At 46.5% G+C, this 16,158-nt stretch overlaps 1 protein-coding gene across 28 annotated transcripts in view; it reads right to left on the bottom strand.

The window, feature by feature from the left end:
- The window catches only part of TSNARE1 (t-SNARE domain containing 1), a 579,510-nt gene that overhangs the window by 85,937 nt on the left and 477,415 nt on the right, over window positions 1-16,158 (bottom strand). For all 28 annotated transcript variants that reach the window (XM_084848631.1, XM_084848635.1, XM_084848636.1 and 25 more), the window contains one exon: window positions 6,416-6,530. In XM_084848631.1, the coding sequence (XP_084704757.1) occupies window positions 6,435-6,530 (96 nt within the window). In that variant the 3' untranslated portion in view covers window positions 6,416-6,434. The remainder of the gene's footprint in view (window positions 1-6,415; window positions 6,531-16,158) is intronic.

The following is a 16,158-nucleotide window of genomic DNA, read 5'->3' as shown; positions in this document are numbered from 1 at the left end:
AGAGTCCTGCATTCTGGCCTGCTCTCTCAACCACTAAGCGATGGATGACACGGTGGTAAAAACAGAGAGCCAATCAGCAAAACTGGCCCCATGGCATCAATTTGGGAAGCAAGAGCAATTCCAAAGAACAGAACTGGCCATGTTTTGCCCTTATTTACAACATTCGTTAGGCTGAGTTATTGCTTCGTTCAACATTTCCTCATAGATGGGAATAGCTGCGGCTGCAACAATGTATTGACATCCATTCTCAGGAAAGAAGAAATGGGGGGGTGCAGACATGCAGAATGCACTGCCATGTTGGAAGCAGGATTCTCTGTTTTTTGATATGATGCATCTCTCAAGGAGCTTTCCCAGCACAGCCTGAAGAGCAATATTGCAGAAATGTGACCTATCGGCCCAGCATGTTCAAGGAGGGAATAAAACCTAAAGATGCTGAAAGGATGACAAATCTTCCCAGTCAAAAGCAGTTGATGGATCCTTTGGGCTTCTTTCTTTCAACCACAGGAGCCACCTATTCACTGCCTTATACTAGGTCAGATCATTGGTTCATCTAGTCTACTGTTGTCTCCTCCAGCAAAGTCTCTTCAGGAACAAGGCCTTTCCCAGATCTGAAATCATTTCAATGGGATACTGACATTGGGGACTTCTGTGCACAAAGCAGAAGGTGCAACTGCATGCAATGGATCTGTAGCCCTTTCCAGAGCCTGAAGCAGGGGTCTTTTTTAAGTCCTGATTCATAATGTCCTTTAACCCAATCCCAAGGAGTATAAATATTAACCACTGGACATGCCTTTCAGATGTCAAGATTTCAACCATTATGGATTTAGGTTGCATTAGCCTTAGTGATGATAAGTGGAATTTTGCAAAAAGCAAAACTAAACACAATTGGTTTTACCCTAAATACAGTGTTATAGATGGTGGTGATTAGAGGAAGGGATTTGCATATCCCGAGGCTGCCATTAAGAATGGGTGCCTCAGTCTATTTCCAATTAGTTTCATGTTTGCATGTGTTCATCCATAAGACTGTTCCAACTGTTTCTTCATTAATCTGTGGTTTAAAAACCAAAAAAACCAAAATCTGCACTCTCAAAATTAGGGATGTACGAATTGTGTACCTTCCGTGCTGCTTGACTTCCGCAGTTTGCGGCCAGTGCTCCGTTCCACCATTCACAAGCCCCCGGAATTCTCCTCTTTTTTTTCCGCTCCAAAAATTATGGAGATAAACCCATACTGACAACTGTAATTCCGGTGCCCAGCCGTCTCTGTGAGTCTGCATAACTTCCATAAGAATCACTATTTTTCATAAATATTTACATTTTTTTTAAATTAAAATCCTCCATCTCTGTTTACTTTCAGCCCAAACACTTCCTCTTCCTAGGGGCTTCCCAAAAGAAGGCTGTCTTAGGTGTGCCTGAGCGATAAACTCTTTGTTTAAAGCAACACTGTTTTAAAGAAAGACAAAACCTTTTAAAATGATCATGGAGTGGCATGGTCATTTTAAAATGGTTTTTCTTTCTTTAAAACAGCGTTTTAAAGAAACAGAGGAAGTGTTTTGGCTGAAATAAATGGAGACAGAGGATCTGAATTTAAAAAGAACACCCACAAACAAGGTGGTGAGCACAATTCATTTTTTTTTAAACGTACATATTTATTATCGGAATATACTACATTGTGTAAATTTTGCAATTCCTTGTGGACAACGAAAAAAAGCCATATGACTGCTGCCTGCGCAGGACCTCGTGGTGCTGTTTCGCAGAGGATTCCGTGGCACGGACTGAAGGGAATTCAATCCCATTGCAGTCTGTGGCGGAATTCTTGGACATCCCTACTTAAAATATGAATTTTAAAAAGCATATCTCAAAGGGCCAGGGCTCAGTGGCAGAGCAGATGCTTGGAATGCAAATGGTCCCATGTTCAATCCATGGCATCTTCACATAGGGCTGGAACAACTATTGCCTGAAATGATAGAGAGCTGCTGCCATGAGGGATGTGCAAGTCAGCAAAAAACTGAGCTCGCCAAAATTCTCCAAATTCCATCTCGAAGCTTGTTCTGATTTAAGTCCATATCGGATTGCGAGCTTTGTTTTTTTTCATGAACATCCATGTGCATTTCTGTACATATTTTTTCAAAATGTGTGCATCAATTGTGCACCTCTTTGAAATATATGCTTTCATCTCCCATCAATTAAAGTGAATTTGTACACATTTTTCAAAAGTTGGCCTGTTTTTTCATGCACATTTTTCAAATGTGCGCATGCTGTCGAACACAGTATGGCCCGCAAATCATATTGCAAGCTTAGAAATGTGTGAACTTCGATGGCAGATTGTCTCTGGGTCTGTGTTTGGTTGAAAGGGTGAGAACTGGGTAAATTCTGATCAAAACCGAACTGGAATGTTTTTCTCATACATTCCTAGCTGCCTGTCAGTGGGCAATATCTAGCTGTGTCATTCTGTTAGTGCAAATGATATTGCATTAGCAGAAACTAGGTTCTGTACTACGCGCAAGAGAGGAATCCAATTAAAGTTACATTTGCGCAAGCACGATGTGCAACCCATTGCACATAACTCCTCTGCAACCCGTTGTGCACCTCGTTGTGCAACCAGCTGCATCATAGGTTGCATAAAAGCTATGTGTAACTGGTTGCACAACAGGCTGCACAATGGTGTTATGAAGTACCCCCAAATTCTGCTGATCTGGGAAAATGTAGCCTGTGTCTTGCTTGTACAACCATGCTTGTACAATCGTAACTTTAATTGTTGCACAACTGGTTGTGTAAGTATAATGGCAAATCACTTGCACAACGGAAGGATTCAGTGGAGCTCTGCTAGCACTATCTGAGTTTGCAGAATGACACCACTGGATACTGCCAAGTGTCAGCAATACTGGGCTAGGTGGACTAAAGAACTGACTTTTCCAAGCCAGACATTTGTCTGGTAACTGTGAATCAAGTCAGTTTGTATGAGAATTTACAAAGATGAAATTCTGCAAGCATCCTTAGCTATTGAATCCTGCCTAAAGGAAAATCCAAAGCGAACCTAAAGCAATAAATGCATGAACATGATGCCAGTTCCTCAGGAAATGGCTGCCCTTCTAGGCTGAGAGAAGAGTGACTGTCTGTCAGGGTGGACACTGAGCCCATAGAACCTCAGAGCAGTTCTGATTCTGAGGAGGAACAGCTGTCCGTGGGAGAGGAGCATACTCATCCCTCCCAGGCCCTGCAGCTGGCAGAGATTCCTCCTGCCAGCATTCCAGACATAGACAGTGGTCCTGGGAGTGGAAAAGGAGGAGGTCTGACTGGATGCTCGACGCAGACGCAAAGAGCTATGGAGGGCGCGGAAAGGAAGCGTAGCGCCCGTTTGGCGCACAAGCAACGGTCGCGTCCAGAGGACCCAAGGGAAAAGGGGAGGGACTCTCCCTAGCCCATAAGTTCAGGGTCTGCAAGTGATTCTCGTTCAAACGGGGACCAACTGTTTCCAACCCGGGGCACAGGTCAGTCTGCTGTTCATAGCTTAGTCGCTGGTGATAGAGTTATTAAGTTGTAAAAGGAATAAAGCCTTGAAAAGAATCCTTTGTCTGTGTCTGGAGTTGGCTACCGGAGTAGGCTGAAAGAGGCCGGCTAGGGCCTCCTGACACTGTCATCGCTCTCCATTTACAATTCAAGTCTCAAACGCCTGACTAGTCCCCTGCTCGGGGGATGAGGGAGGTGGACCCAGACTTCTCCAGCAGCTTCTCCAGAACTCTCTTCTTGCTCTTCAAAGCTGCTCCAAGGAAAGCAATGACAGACTTCCAGAAGGGGATTTGCAAAGAAGCAGCAAGAGTCCCTCAATACAAGACACAGCTGGCTCCTCTGTGCTCACCGAGTTGAAGCATCAGTGATGCATTTTCTGCTTTGGAAACAACGGCGGTGACAGCTGGCCAGCTATATTTCAGGCACATAATTTCTAGGGGAGGGAAAACTCTGTGGGAGCTTGTTTCACCCTGGCTTTGTAGACAATTGGTTCAATCACAGTTCTGTGTTTCCTGGCATGGATGAAGGAAGCACATGGGGTGGAGGTTTGCTGAGCTGGGTTTGGGGTGCGGGGGGGGGATTTGGTAGGTTCCTGGACTGAGTCGGGTGCTAGTGCCATCCGTAAGTGCTTCATTCTCTACAGCAGGGTTGGGCTGCCTGCGGCTCTGAGGCAACCCTTGACCTAATCTCAAATGCCCTCTGCGAGGGATCGGTTCAGACCTCAGACAAAAGTGACCAGCTGTCTGCTGAGTGGAGAGGAAGAGACAGAGATGGAGGGAGAGTGAATGGCAGTCCTCATCCACTTTTGGCTCTGCCCCCTGCATCCCCCCACTTGTGGCCTCAACTGAAAATAAGGATTTATTTATTTATTCATTTATTTCTATACTACCCAGTAGCCGAAGCTCTCTGGGCAATTTACAAAAATTAAAACCAAAAACGTTCACAGTAAAACAATATAAAATATAAAAACATTAACATATAAAACATTAAAACCACAATATAACAATACAACCCGAATAAAACCCGAATAAAACCTAGCAGCAATGCAGAGATTTAAAATACAGATTTAAAACAGCAAAGCTAAAAGTCTAGAAAGCTAAAATGCTAAAATGCCCTGGAAAATAAAAAGGACTTCACCTGGCACCGGAAGGAATACAATGTAGGTGCCAGGCGAACCTCACTAGGGAGCTCATTCCACAGCCGGGGTGCCACAGCAGAAAAGGCCCTCCTCCTAGTAGCCACCCGCCTCACTTCCTTTGGCAGGGGCTCATGGAGAAGGGCTGCTGAGGATTATCCACTCCTGCTCTACAGCCAAAGGGAGAGGGCAGACTTAGAGGTACTGTGATCCAGTGCAGATGTTGAAGGACCTTCCAACCTGGAAGACGTTTTCATTTGCTTCATTCTATATATGTAGAGGGCTAGTAGTAGTATGGGAAAGGACTAGAAGCCCCAGGTGTTACCTGTCAGGACCTGACTTTCCAGAGATGAGGCCCAATTCACGACAGAACCTTTTATCGTAGCAATTCCGGTAAATAGGTTTATGCCTTTACAGCCCCCGTGAAGACCCACAGATAACGGTTCACAATTTAAGACTTAGACCAGGTTCAATCCATGAGCACCAGAACAAAACCCCAAGCAGCCCTGGATCCAGCTAGCAGAATAAAAACCCAAGAAGTTCAGAAAGTCCAAGAGAAAGCAGGGAAGCTTTGGAGGTATTCCAAGCTTCATTTCTCCAGTCTATTGCTGAAGGCTCTGGCTTAAATATAGGGAGGTGGCCACTAACTATCAGTATCGGACGTTCGATCCTGGCAGGGAAACCTGCCTCTTAGGAGATTGCTGTGTCTCACAGGACACTGCAGCTCTACCCACTTTAACTGACGATGCAGTAAAAAAGACACCCCTGAAATAAGGATGGATGGACTCACCTGTGCCCGTCATCGTCAGGTGCTTGTCAAGCCACTGCGGCCGCCCGGCCGCCCCTGCTCATGGTGCTGTGCGAGCTTTTGTCATGGCCCACCGAGCACCCAATGAAGCTGTGGGGCTGCCTGTCCTCCTAGAGAGCTGCCACTGTGCACAACAACGTTGCGTAGTTGGTGGCTGTAAAGGGCCCATTTCCGCAACCTTACAGGTATAATGTAATACTCCAATCCCGCCTGTCACATTGCATAGATGGACCCTTTACAGCTGCCAATTACACAACATTACCTACCCGGAAGTGCCCAAGCTGCCATTGCCACGCACAATGGCAGCTCGCTAGGAGGACAGGGCAGCTGTGGGGTGCTCGCCGAGCAGGTCTGCGAGTGCCCTGTGGTTCAACGAGTGGGGTCCGGGAGGGCAGGCAAAGGAGAGTCTGTTGGACTCCCCCATGAAGACTCTTGCAACATTCCTACCCTGAAACACCCTCTCCTGCTGCCTTGCTCCCATGGAAGGCTCCCCTGATCGAGAAACAGGGGACTTCGTCAAGGTCAGGCCTCCCAGCTGTGGAGACAGAAAGGCTGTTTCAGCCTCCTGGGACTCCCTGACTACCGGCTGGCAAGCCAGTGGGAGACCCAGTAGCACTGAGTTCTCAGGCTCCTGGCTTCCCAGGGCTGGGCCTGATTCTGCAGTATCTCCTTCTGACTCAGAATCGATGTCTGAGGCTATAGCTCCACCTGATCTGGGGCAAGGCCCCACATCACCTAACCTCCCATCCACTTAGTTAAACGAAGGCAGACTATACAGTTGCAAAACATTTCATCTTCCCTTATAAAAGTGCTCTTGGCCTACCCATGTTGCGCCTTCCACATCAACCAACACAAGGCTCTGGTGCTCTGGCCAATGAGAGCTCCCTGGAGCCATCCACATCGCTCTGCTTTTACATCTACCCTGCCCCCCCCCCCAGTAAAGATTCCGTGAGAAGAGCCTACCTGTGGAAACCTGCTGGGCTTACTTCTTGACGGAAACGGCGATGATTATGATGAACACCAGAAGAACTGCCAGGCCAGCAGAGATGACACAGCACTTCACCCTCCGAGCTCGCCACTGAAATGGATAAAGAAAAGAAACTAGGATAAAGGCATTGTCCTCAAGTGGCAGGACTGGCTAAGCACTCTATGGCAAGTAATGTATTCTGAGTTACACAGGTAGGTCATATCTCACAGCTATTACCAACTAGGAGCTGCTTTGCATGTTCAGAGATGTGGAGAAAATTGGAATGCACCACAGGTGAGCCATCAGGAAAGCATGTATCTTGACTTGTGGGCCAAGGGCAAATCCTTCACCCCCTTTGAACATTGCCCAGAAGCACCAGAAAATGGAAGTGTGAATCTCCCATGTATCTCCCTTTCTTACTTCATCTCTGAATGTGTGAAGTCATCCTTGGCCCTCCTTAGAAACATTTGCCGCCTTTCCCATTACCCCTATGGTACTTCAGTTAAAGGTTGTGTGATTGTTCTCTAATAAATGCTATTAATACCTTCAGTGGCATTAATAGCTTCAGTGCCCTGCTTCAGTTTGTGTTGGCTCGCTGGTGAAAGTTGGAAAAAAGAAAGAAAAAAAATGCCATAACAAGGCGTTACCTTTTGTTCATTGTTTTCCAGTCTCAGATTTAAACTGCACTGAACTGAACATTCCACTTGTGTTTGATAAGATATGTTGGCCATGTAGCACCCAATCACTTCTGATAAAAGAGACAAGACTGTGGGGTGTATTGAAAGAAATCTGGACACGGTGACCTTTTAAAGGATGTACAAATTATAATGTGTTGTCCAAATCTGTTGACCTTTCAGGTAAAGCTTCCTTAAAATGTAACAACAAATTTGCGATTAAATATCACTGCTTTGGCAGTGGAGTTGGAAAGGCCAATAATATGATTAACTACTTTAGTTCGATGGGGAGTATTTATTTAAATCACAAATAAGCAGCCAGCTTCCTTAAAACGACGTTCAGACAGATCAAAGGGCTTGATGTGAACACTGGAGTTGGGCAGAATCATAGAAGGATAGAATAGTAGGGTTGGAAGGGGCCTATAAGACCATTAAGTCCAACCCCCTGCTCAATGCAGGAAATTTTGGATGGATTAAGAAATATCAGCATATTTGGTATTGGAAGCCTGCAGCCTTGCTAGTATTGCACTGTATGTGTGCCCAGTTCAGTTTTGGGGTGCTTTCAGGGGGCAAACATTTCGTTTGTTATTGTTTCTCTTATTTGCTGCTGGTTTGGCATCATTCCCCTCTTTTAACTACCACTTCTTCCTGCGTTAGTCACATGGGCAACCTGAGCCATTTGGGGAGCATGTTGTGACCGTTGTGGCATCATGACGCTAGGTAACCACTCAGATTTGGTTTGGTGAATCCATCACTGGGGACAAACAAAGCCAACTGTGAGTGAGAGCAATGCTTCCTGGGAATGGCTAGACTGTCATGACTCCCAGCATGCAGGCCCTGTAGTGTGCAGCAGAGGATTCTGATAAGGATGAGGTACAGGCTACTTCCTCAGGGGTAGGACAGTCAATGCCAATATGCAGGACACTCTCAGCCAGGGGACTCAGCCCTGCTGAGCCACCATCCTCTGATTCTGGGATGAGTCCCTAGCAAAACATCCATCTCCCCAGCCTTATAGAAGTCTCAGGCTACAAAATCAGGTGAGGGCCCTTTCAATCAGATCCTCCAGGAGGGGTGGAGCTGACCACACTTCAGCTCTTGTCAGCCTACATGAGGCTTCAGTTGGCTTTAGCTCCCTGCTGAGACAATGTCCTCCTATTTTCAAAGTACAAGAGAATTCCAGCCAGCAGGGTCCACTTGGGGCTATCTAAGGTCATAGTTTCTTCCTGCCTTGATCTTGCTACCAGCGTCCTCTGTGCATTTCAAGGGGACACAGAATGGGACATAACTGGGCAGTGGCAGCCAATCAGGGATCCTGTATTGAATGAGATTATGCCGTGGTATTACATCATTCATCCAGTTTGTTTATATGACGATGCTGATAAGAACAAATAAGTTTCTAAATCAAGGTTTCATTTACATATTTATTTTTCAAGTTATATCCCCCATCCCCGCCCCTTGTATGTCAAGGGCACAGGGAAATGAACCACATGTTCTTATCTCAGTTTACCCTCTACAGCCTTGTGAGGCAAGTGAGGTTGTGAAATCATGATTCAACTGAGGCTGCCTAGAAAGGGTGGATTCAAGGATCAGTTGCAAGAACCTGAGTGTGGAACCTGTGACAAGAAATGAGCAATCTACGATCGTGAGGATGGGACTTGTGCTGATGCACCTATGTGGATCGATGATCTTACAGTGGCCTCCCTGACCTTCCCAATCCCCGTTCAGGGCTACTGAAGCACACGTGAAACAATACAGATTCATTAAAATATCTGATAATGATTTATAAAAGACAACAACCAGAAATGTAATGCAATTATATTACAAACAAAAGCATATCAATAGAATAAACACCCTAACATCGTCATGCAATTAGAATAAAACATATCCAACTTTTTTTTTTTTAATGTTTAAGTATAGGTGGGTATGCAACAACTTTTACTGAAAAGAGTGCTAGTCCAAGTCAGGGATTCACCCGCCTCCTGACTAGGGATGTACGAAAGTGACTTACCTTTCCGCGGATTATGTTGATGCTGGGGGGAGGCGTTCCGTCCCTCCCCCCGGAATCCTGGCCGGGGTGGGGAGGTGCTCCATTCCTCCCCCCTGGAATCCTGGCCGGCCGGCTCCGCTCCACAGAGCCACCGTTTAAATTAAAAAACTTAAATATTTATGTAGCCTATCACGGCTGATTAAAAACAACAACAACAGTGTGCGTACGCAAATGGCGGTGGCCATGGCCACCGCCATTTGCGTTCTTTATTTTGGCAAGTCTTAGTCTACGTAAACATTTACGTAGACTAAGACGGCGAAAATAAGGGGAACGCAAATAGCGTAGCGTCTACACTATTTGCGTTCCCCTTATTTTCGCTGTCTTAGTCTACGTAAATGTTTACGTAGACTAAGATGTGCCAAAATAAGGAACGCAAATGGCGGCGGCCATGGCTGCCGCCATTTGCTTACGCGCTTTTTTTTTTTTTAAGTCAGCCATGATAGGCTACGTAAACATTTACGTAGCCTATCACGGTGTTTTTTTAAAAAATCTAGCCGTGATAGGCTACGTAAATCTTTACGTAGCCTATCACTTTTTTTCTTTTAACTGGAAATGGTGGTGGCGGCAGCCGGTCAGAAGACCGGCCGCCGCAGCCGCCACCGCAGCTGCCGCCGGAGCCGCCGCCGCCAGGAAGATCCGCCCAAGGTAAGTCCCGTCCCAGGGGGTGGGTGGGTGGGGCGGGCCGTTCCGCCACTGGCATTCGGCCTCCCCGAGATCCGTGGTGGAACTTTCGTACATCCCTACTCCTGACACACACGGGGCTGTGTGAGGGAACGAGTGGGACCACTGACTCCACCCCCTCTGTTTCATTCCCATTGCTTGGCTCCATCATCTTCCATGCACTGGAATGATGTCTGCAACAGGGGGTCTGCTCTACTCGAGTTTGTCATTTCATTCCATTTTTAACTTCCCAATAGCCAAAGCTCTCTGGGCAGTTCACAACAAATTACAAACTATAAATAAAAGATAATTTTAAAAAAATGTAGAAAACTTAAAACCATTTAAACAGCTGAAGTGCCAGATGACTGGAGGAGAGCTAATGTCCCTACCTTCAAAAAGGGTAAAAAGGAGGAACCTGGGAACTACAGACCAGTCAGTCTGACATCCATCCCTGGGAAAATTCTGGAGCAGACGATAAAGCAATCCATCTGTAACTACTAACCACCTTGAAAACAATGCAGTGATTATTTGAAGCCAACATGGATTTGTCAAGAACAAATCCTGCCAGATGAATCTGATCTCATTTTTGGATGAAGTAACCTCCCTTGCGGACTATGGGAATGCTATACCTCGACTTCAGCAAAGCTTTCGACAAAGTGCCCCATGATATCCTGATGAGCAAACTAGCTCAAAGTGGGCTGGATGAAACAACGACCCGGTGGATCCACAGTTGGCTACAGAATCGGACTCAAAGAGTGCCTATCAATGGGACCTTCTCAAACTGGGGAGAGGTAACGAACGGGGTACCGCAGGGCTCAGTCCTGGATCAGTGCTCTTCAACATTTTTATGAATGACTTGGAGGAGGAGGTGCAGGGAATGCTGATCAAATTTGCCGATGACACAAAATTGGGCGGGATAGCTAATACTTTGGAAGACAGAAAAAAAATTCAAAGGGATTTGGATAGACTGGAGCGCTGGGCAGAAAACAACAGAAAGACATTGAATAGGGATAAATGCCAAGTTCTGCACCTAGAAAGGAACTAAATGCACAGTTACAAGATGGGGGATACGTGGCTCAACATCACTACAAGTGAGAGAGATCTTGGAATTGTTGTCGATCACAAGCTGAATATGAGCCAACCATGTGATGTGGCTGCAAAAAAGGCAACTGCTCTTTTGGGCTGCATTAATAGAAGCATCGCTTCCAAATCCCAGGAAGTCCTAGTTCCCCTCTACTCAGCACTGGTAAGGCCTCATCTGGAGTATTGTGTCCAGTTCTGGGCACCGTACTTTAAGGAGGATGCAGACAAACTGGAAAAGGTTCAGAGGAGGCAACAAAGATGATCAGGGGACTGGAAACAAAGCCCAGGAGAGACTGAAAGAATGGGGCATGTTTAGCCTTGAGAAGAGAAGAATGAGGGGAGATAGGATAGCGCTCTTTAAGTACTTGAAAGGTTGTCACAGAGAGGAAGGCCAGGATCTCTTCTCGATCATCCCAGAGTGCAGGACACGGAATAATGGGCTCAAGTTGCAGGAAGCCAGATTCCATCTGAACATCAGGAGAAACTTCCTGACTGTTAGGGCAATATGACCATGGAACCCATTCCCTAGGGAGGTGGCGGGCTCTCCCACATTGGAGGCCTTCAAGACGATCTGTCAGCCATCTGTCAGGGATGCTCTGACTTAGGTTCCTGCATTGAGCAGGGGGTTGGACTCGATGGCCTTGTAGGCCCCTTCCCACCCTACTATTCTATGATTCTATGCTTCTATGAGCTAAAACTAGGGATGTGCGAACTCACCCGAGTCCGACCCACAACCCGCTTGCCAGATCCCCGCCCACTGCCTGCTCATGTGGGGACATGCACCAGCTGGTGGTTCACAGGAGCCCGGCAAGCACTGCTGCCACCTAGAGCAGCTGTGTCCCTCTCTGCTGAGCACCAACAGACGAGGCGCAGTTGCTCTTGGCGGCAGCAGCGACGGCAGGATGGGAGCCAAGAGGGATACAGCAGGGGGTGACGGACTGGCATCCGGGGGCCAAACTGGTGGGAACCTGCTGAGCTCGAGCCCCCAGACGGATGCTTGTGGCATCCCTAGCTAAAACACTTTCAGTAAGATACTGGACCTGATAAAGACAGCTGACATCCATGGCCCATCATATGCCGTTAAATGCCTGGGAGTAGAGGAGAGCCCCAAGACCCGAGTGATGTGTGACGGAGTGAGCTCCCGTCTTCAGTCCTAGCTCCTGCCAACCTAGCAGTTCGAAAGCAAGAAATTGCAAGTAGATAAATAGGTACCGCCTCGGCGAGAAAGGTAACAGCATTCCGTGCACCTCGGTGTTCAGTCATGCTGGCCACATGACCACGGAAGCATCTTCGGACAGCGCTGGCTCTTCGGCTTAGAAACGGGGATAAGCACCGCACCCTAGAGTCGGACACGACTGGTTGGGGACACCTTTACCTTTTTAGAGGAGAGCCAGCCTTCCTGGTGCCAGAAAGATGACAGTGTTGCTGCCAGGAAGGCCTCAGCGGGCAGATGGTTCCATACTCACTCTGTGTGTGTGGGGGGCACCACTGAGAAGGCCCTCTCCCTTGTTGTCTGGGTAGGCTCCCTGTGCAATTTAGAACCGTGACTATGGAGGGTTTGAAATCCTGCATGGAACCTGCTTGGGTCAACATTGATGCAGACATTCACTCTGCCTCATGTGGAGAACGACGGAGCAGAGCAATGGGACCATGACAGACGTGGCGGGGCAAATGAGCATGGTAGCATGGTGACACTTTCCACCTCCTGAGATTCTAATTGTGTGTGTGTATTGGGTGTGTGTGTGACTGAACAGGCCTAGTGTTTGCATACCTTATAAACATGAACGATTTCAGGCATTCACAGACTTTACTGGGGGGGGGGGCAAAACAGAGGCAGGGCAGAAAAGGCCTGTTCATATTCTTAATGGAGGCCAGGCAACCTGCGGGTTGTATGCCATGTGAGTCTTACTTACAGTAGACCCAATGAAATTAATTTGACTTGTTAGACCAGGGGTGGGCAACATGTGGCCTTCGAGATGTGTTGGCCTACAAATTCCATCTGGCTTTGCCAGCATAGCTTTGCAGGATCATGGGAGTTGTACGCCAAGAGATCTGAAGGGCCACAAGTCGCCCACCCTTGTATTAGACTCACATTGAATACAACAAATTGGATACAACCCTGTTGTGTTTGCCTGTAACACACAAGAATGAACTGATCATTCATGTGAGAATCATGTTGAATCGTGTCCTTCTCTAGCTTCAGCATGCTTCAGGGTGATCTCAGGATATAGGCAATTTAAGTTTTGAGTCTGTGAACTAGTTGCAGAGGAAACTTTTCCTCCTTCATCTCAACACGACACTTCAGTTATCCACTTACTTGAAGAAGAAGAAAAAATGAGGACAGGCCAACCCAAAGTGATTACCAAAATAAGCAGATTAGAGCTAAAGAGAAGCTTTAATGACATAAAGAAGCTAGCTCTAAACGATGATCTTTTTTTTTTTTAAACCACACAAATTAATATGGTTAGTATGGAGGATGTGACAGCTGAATGGAATGCATGTGATACATACGTAAGATTTCTCACATTGAACTCAGATTTATATGTAAGTACCTGTCACGGCTGCAAGAAGAAAGAGATATGAAGTTGCTCCAGTAAGCCTCTGAGCGGAACACCAATGCTGTCTCTGGGACCAGTCTTATAACCTTCCCAATCATGTGATTGAACTGGGGCAGGAGGGGCAAGAATGTGGGAATGAAGCCACATTTGCATTGTGGTCATTGTTCCATTGGGGCCGCGGTGGCTTAGTGGTTAAGATGCTGAACTGCAGACCGGAAGGTCATCAGGACAGCAGTTCGAGACCCGAGTGCCGCGTGATGGAGTGAGCTCCCGTCTTCAGTCCCAGCTCCTGCCAACCTAGCAGTTCGAAAGCAAGAAATTGCAAGTAGATAAATAGGTACCGCTTTGGCAGGAAAGGTAACAGCGTTCCGTGCACCTCGGTGTTCAGTCATGCCGGCCACATGACCACGGAAGCGTCTTCGGACAGCACTGGCTCTTCGGCTTAGAAATGGAGATGAGCACCACACCCTAGAGTCGGACACGACTAGTTGGGGACACCTTTACCTTTACATTGTTCCATGAACCAAAGAAAGCCAACATTTTTGTTTCAAGATGCATTTAGTAATAAATGCATCAGAGCTGACGCACACAGCCCTTGTGCTCACAAGTTTCTTTTTCTCGTGCTTGATGGGACTTCTTCCTCATGATAGTTACATGATTCATCCCCTATATGCAGAGCTTGAGATTGTCATGCAGAATTGCAGATTTTGCTCCCATAGAATGAGCCCCAAAACCTCTTTGCTGCTAACAAAGTGATTTTCTGCTCCCAGAGCAAAACTGTGTTTTTGCTTTTGCAGATAGGTGTCCTGAACAAGCAATGGGCTTATGAATAATGGTTGTGTATTGGGGGGGGGGAGCAGGAAAGTGGCAACTCAATATGCAAGAGATCAGAAGGTGCTTTTGAACTGAACCAGTGTGAAGTTGAATGTTCTGTGCTTGTTTGAATAAAGGAATGGAATGTTTTTACGTAGGAAAATATACAAAGTAGACTGAAAGTACCTAGCTGCACCATTACTCTGGAGCTGCATAGCTTCTTTCTCCCAAGACTTGGGAGCATCATTGAGCTTATTTCCCTAGAACCTCCCCCCCACCACCACTGTATATGAGCAATACTTGGTGTCCAGGACTTGGATTAAAATAGATTTAGGGTGCAACCCTACGCATGTTTAGTCAGAAATAAGCCCTACAACTTTTTTTTCTGTCTAAACATGCATAGGATTACAGCCTTAACCAATGAAAACAACAGCACTACACACCCCAGATATATGCCTTAACCTACATTTGACCTATTCTGGCTGACGGGGGGAGGGGGGATGAAAATGGCTGTGTAACAAATGAGTAGATGGCATTCTGAATACATCCCTTAATCTGGCATTAATGTCTTAATGAATGGAATGATTGCGCTCCATTCATTTAACCTTCCCATTAATTATGAAACAAGTGTGCACTAGGGATTGGTGATTCATGGTCTCTTAGTTTGCATTTTCTATGAGCCAGGCAGGTGTACCCTGGAAAGCCGAGAAGGATGGGGAACCCTCCCATATGAGTGTCACTGAGGGACTGACAGACTGCTTTTTCCCATACAAGCATGCCCAGGGTTTCAAGAGCATCTGGGGAAGTTCTTCTCTTGGTCCTGCCAACAGCAAAAGTAGGGATGTCAGAGAATTCCGCCACAGACTGAAATGGGATCAAATTCCCTTCAGTCCGTGCCCGGAATCCCCTGCGGAATGGCACCACGAGGTCCTGTGGAGCCAGCAGTCATGTGGCTTTTTTTTCGGCGTCCGCAAGGAGTTGTGAAATTTTCGTAAATAAAAATGCAGTGTAGTATATTCCGGTAATAAATACGCAAGTTTTTTCAAAAAATGAATTGTGCTCACTGCCTTGTTTGTGGGTGTTCTTTTTCATTTGAAATCCTCCGTCTCCATTTACTTTCAGCCAAAACACCTCCTCTTCCTAGGGCCTTCCCAAAAGGAGGCTGTCTCAGGTGTGCCTGAGCGATAAACTCTTTGTTTAAAGCATCACTGTTTTAAAGAAAGGAAAAAACCTTTTAAAATGACCATGCTGCTCCATGAAAAACTTCCTCATTGGCATCAACTTTCAAATAGTCCTAGCAAAATCTCTTTCATAGAGAAAGTAAAATGTGTTGAGGAAAAAACAACTAATAGTATCTGCAAAGGTGAAGGCACTGGAGTATCCCCCTATGCAGCTACCCACTGCTGTGAATTAATTAAACAATTCTATTAGCTGGGCTTTCACTTCTGACACTTGGCAGCTGATATTAATTGGGCAACAATCAAGATAGTAATTCAGGTTAATTGGATTCCCACTGTCAGCAGCGATCAGCTTGCTTGAATGTGCTGCTGTCATTTAAAAATAATGAATCATGGATGGCTCTATTGGACAGACTGGTTTGACAGCTGATGGCATGGCGAGGATGGTGGATCGCTGTGGGCAGGCTGAGTAAGAAACCTGGCACCGTTCCTGGTTAAAATGGAGTGTGGGGCGGGTGGGGAGCTTTCAATAGTCTCTGGGATCCACGCATGTCACACCAAGTGTTGACACGGCATAATTCGATGCCTGTTTCACACTCTCTTGTATCAGGGACAGAAAGAGATTCCAGATTTCTCAGGGCAGAACTTTGAGGGAGGTTGCAGTTGCAATGCATGGCATTTGGGAACATGGCTGAGAATGGCAAAAAGACCCAACAGAATTGCAGC

The sequence above is a fragment of the Heloderma suspectum genome, chromosome 4 (assembly GCF_057233095.1).
Source record: "Heloderma suspectum isolate Gila_16-S chromosome 4, 16-S_ref, whole genome shotgun sequence".
Lineage (NCBI taxonomy): Eukaryota > Metazoa > Chordata > Lepidosauria > Squamata > Helodermatidae > Heloderma > Heloderma suspectum.
This window is presented reverse-complemented; position numbering and strand designations above follow the sequence as displayed.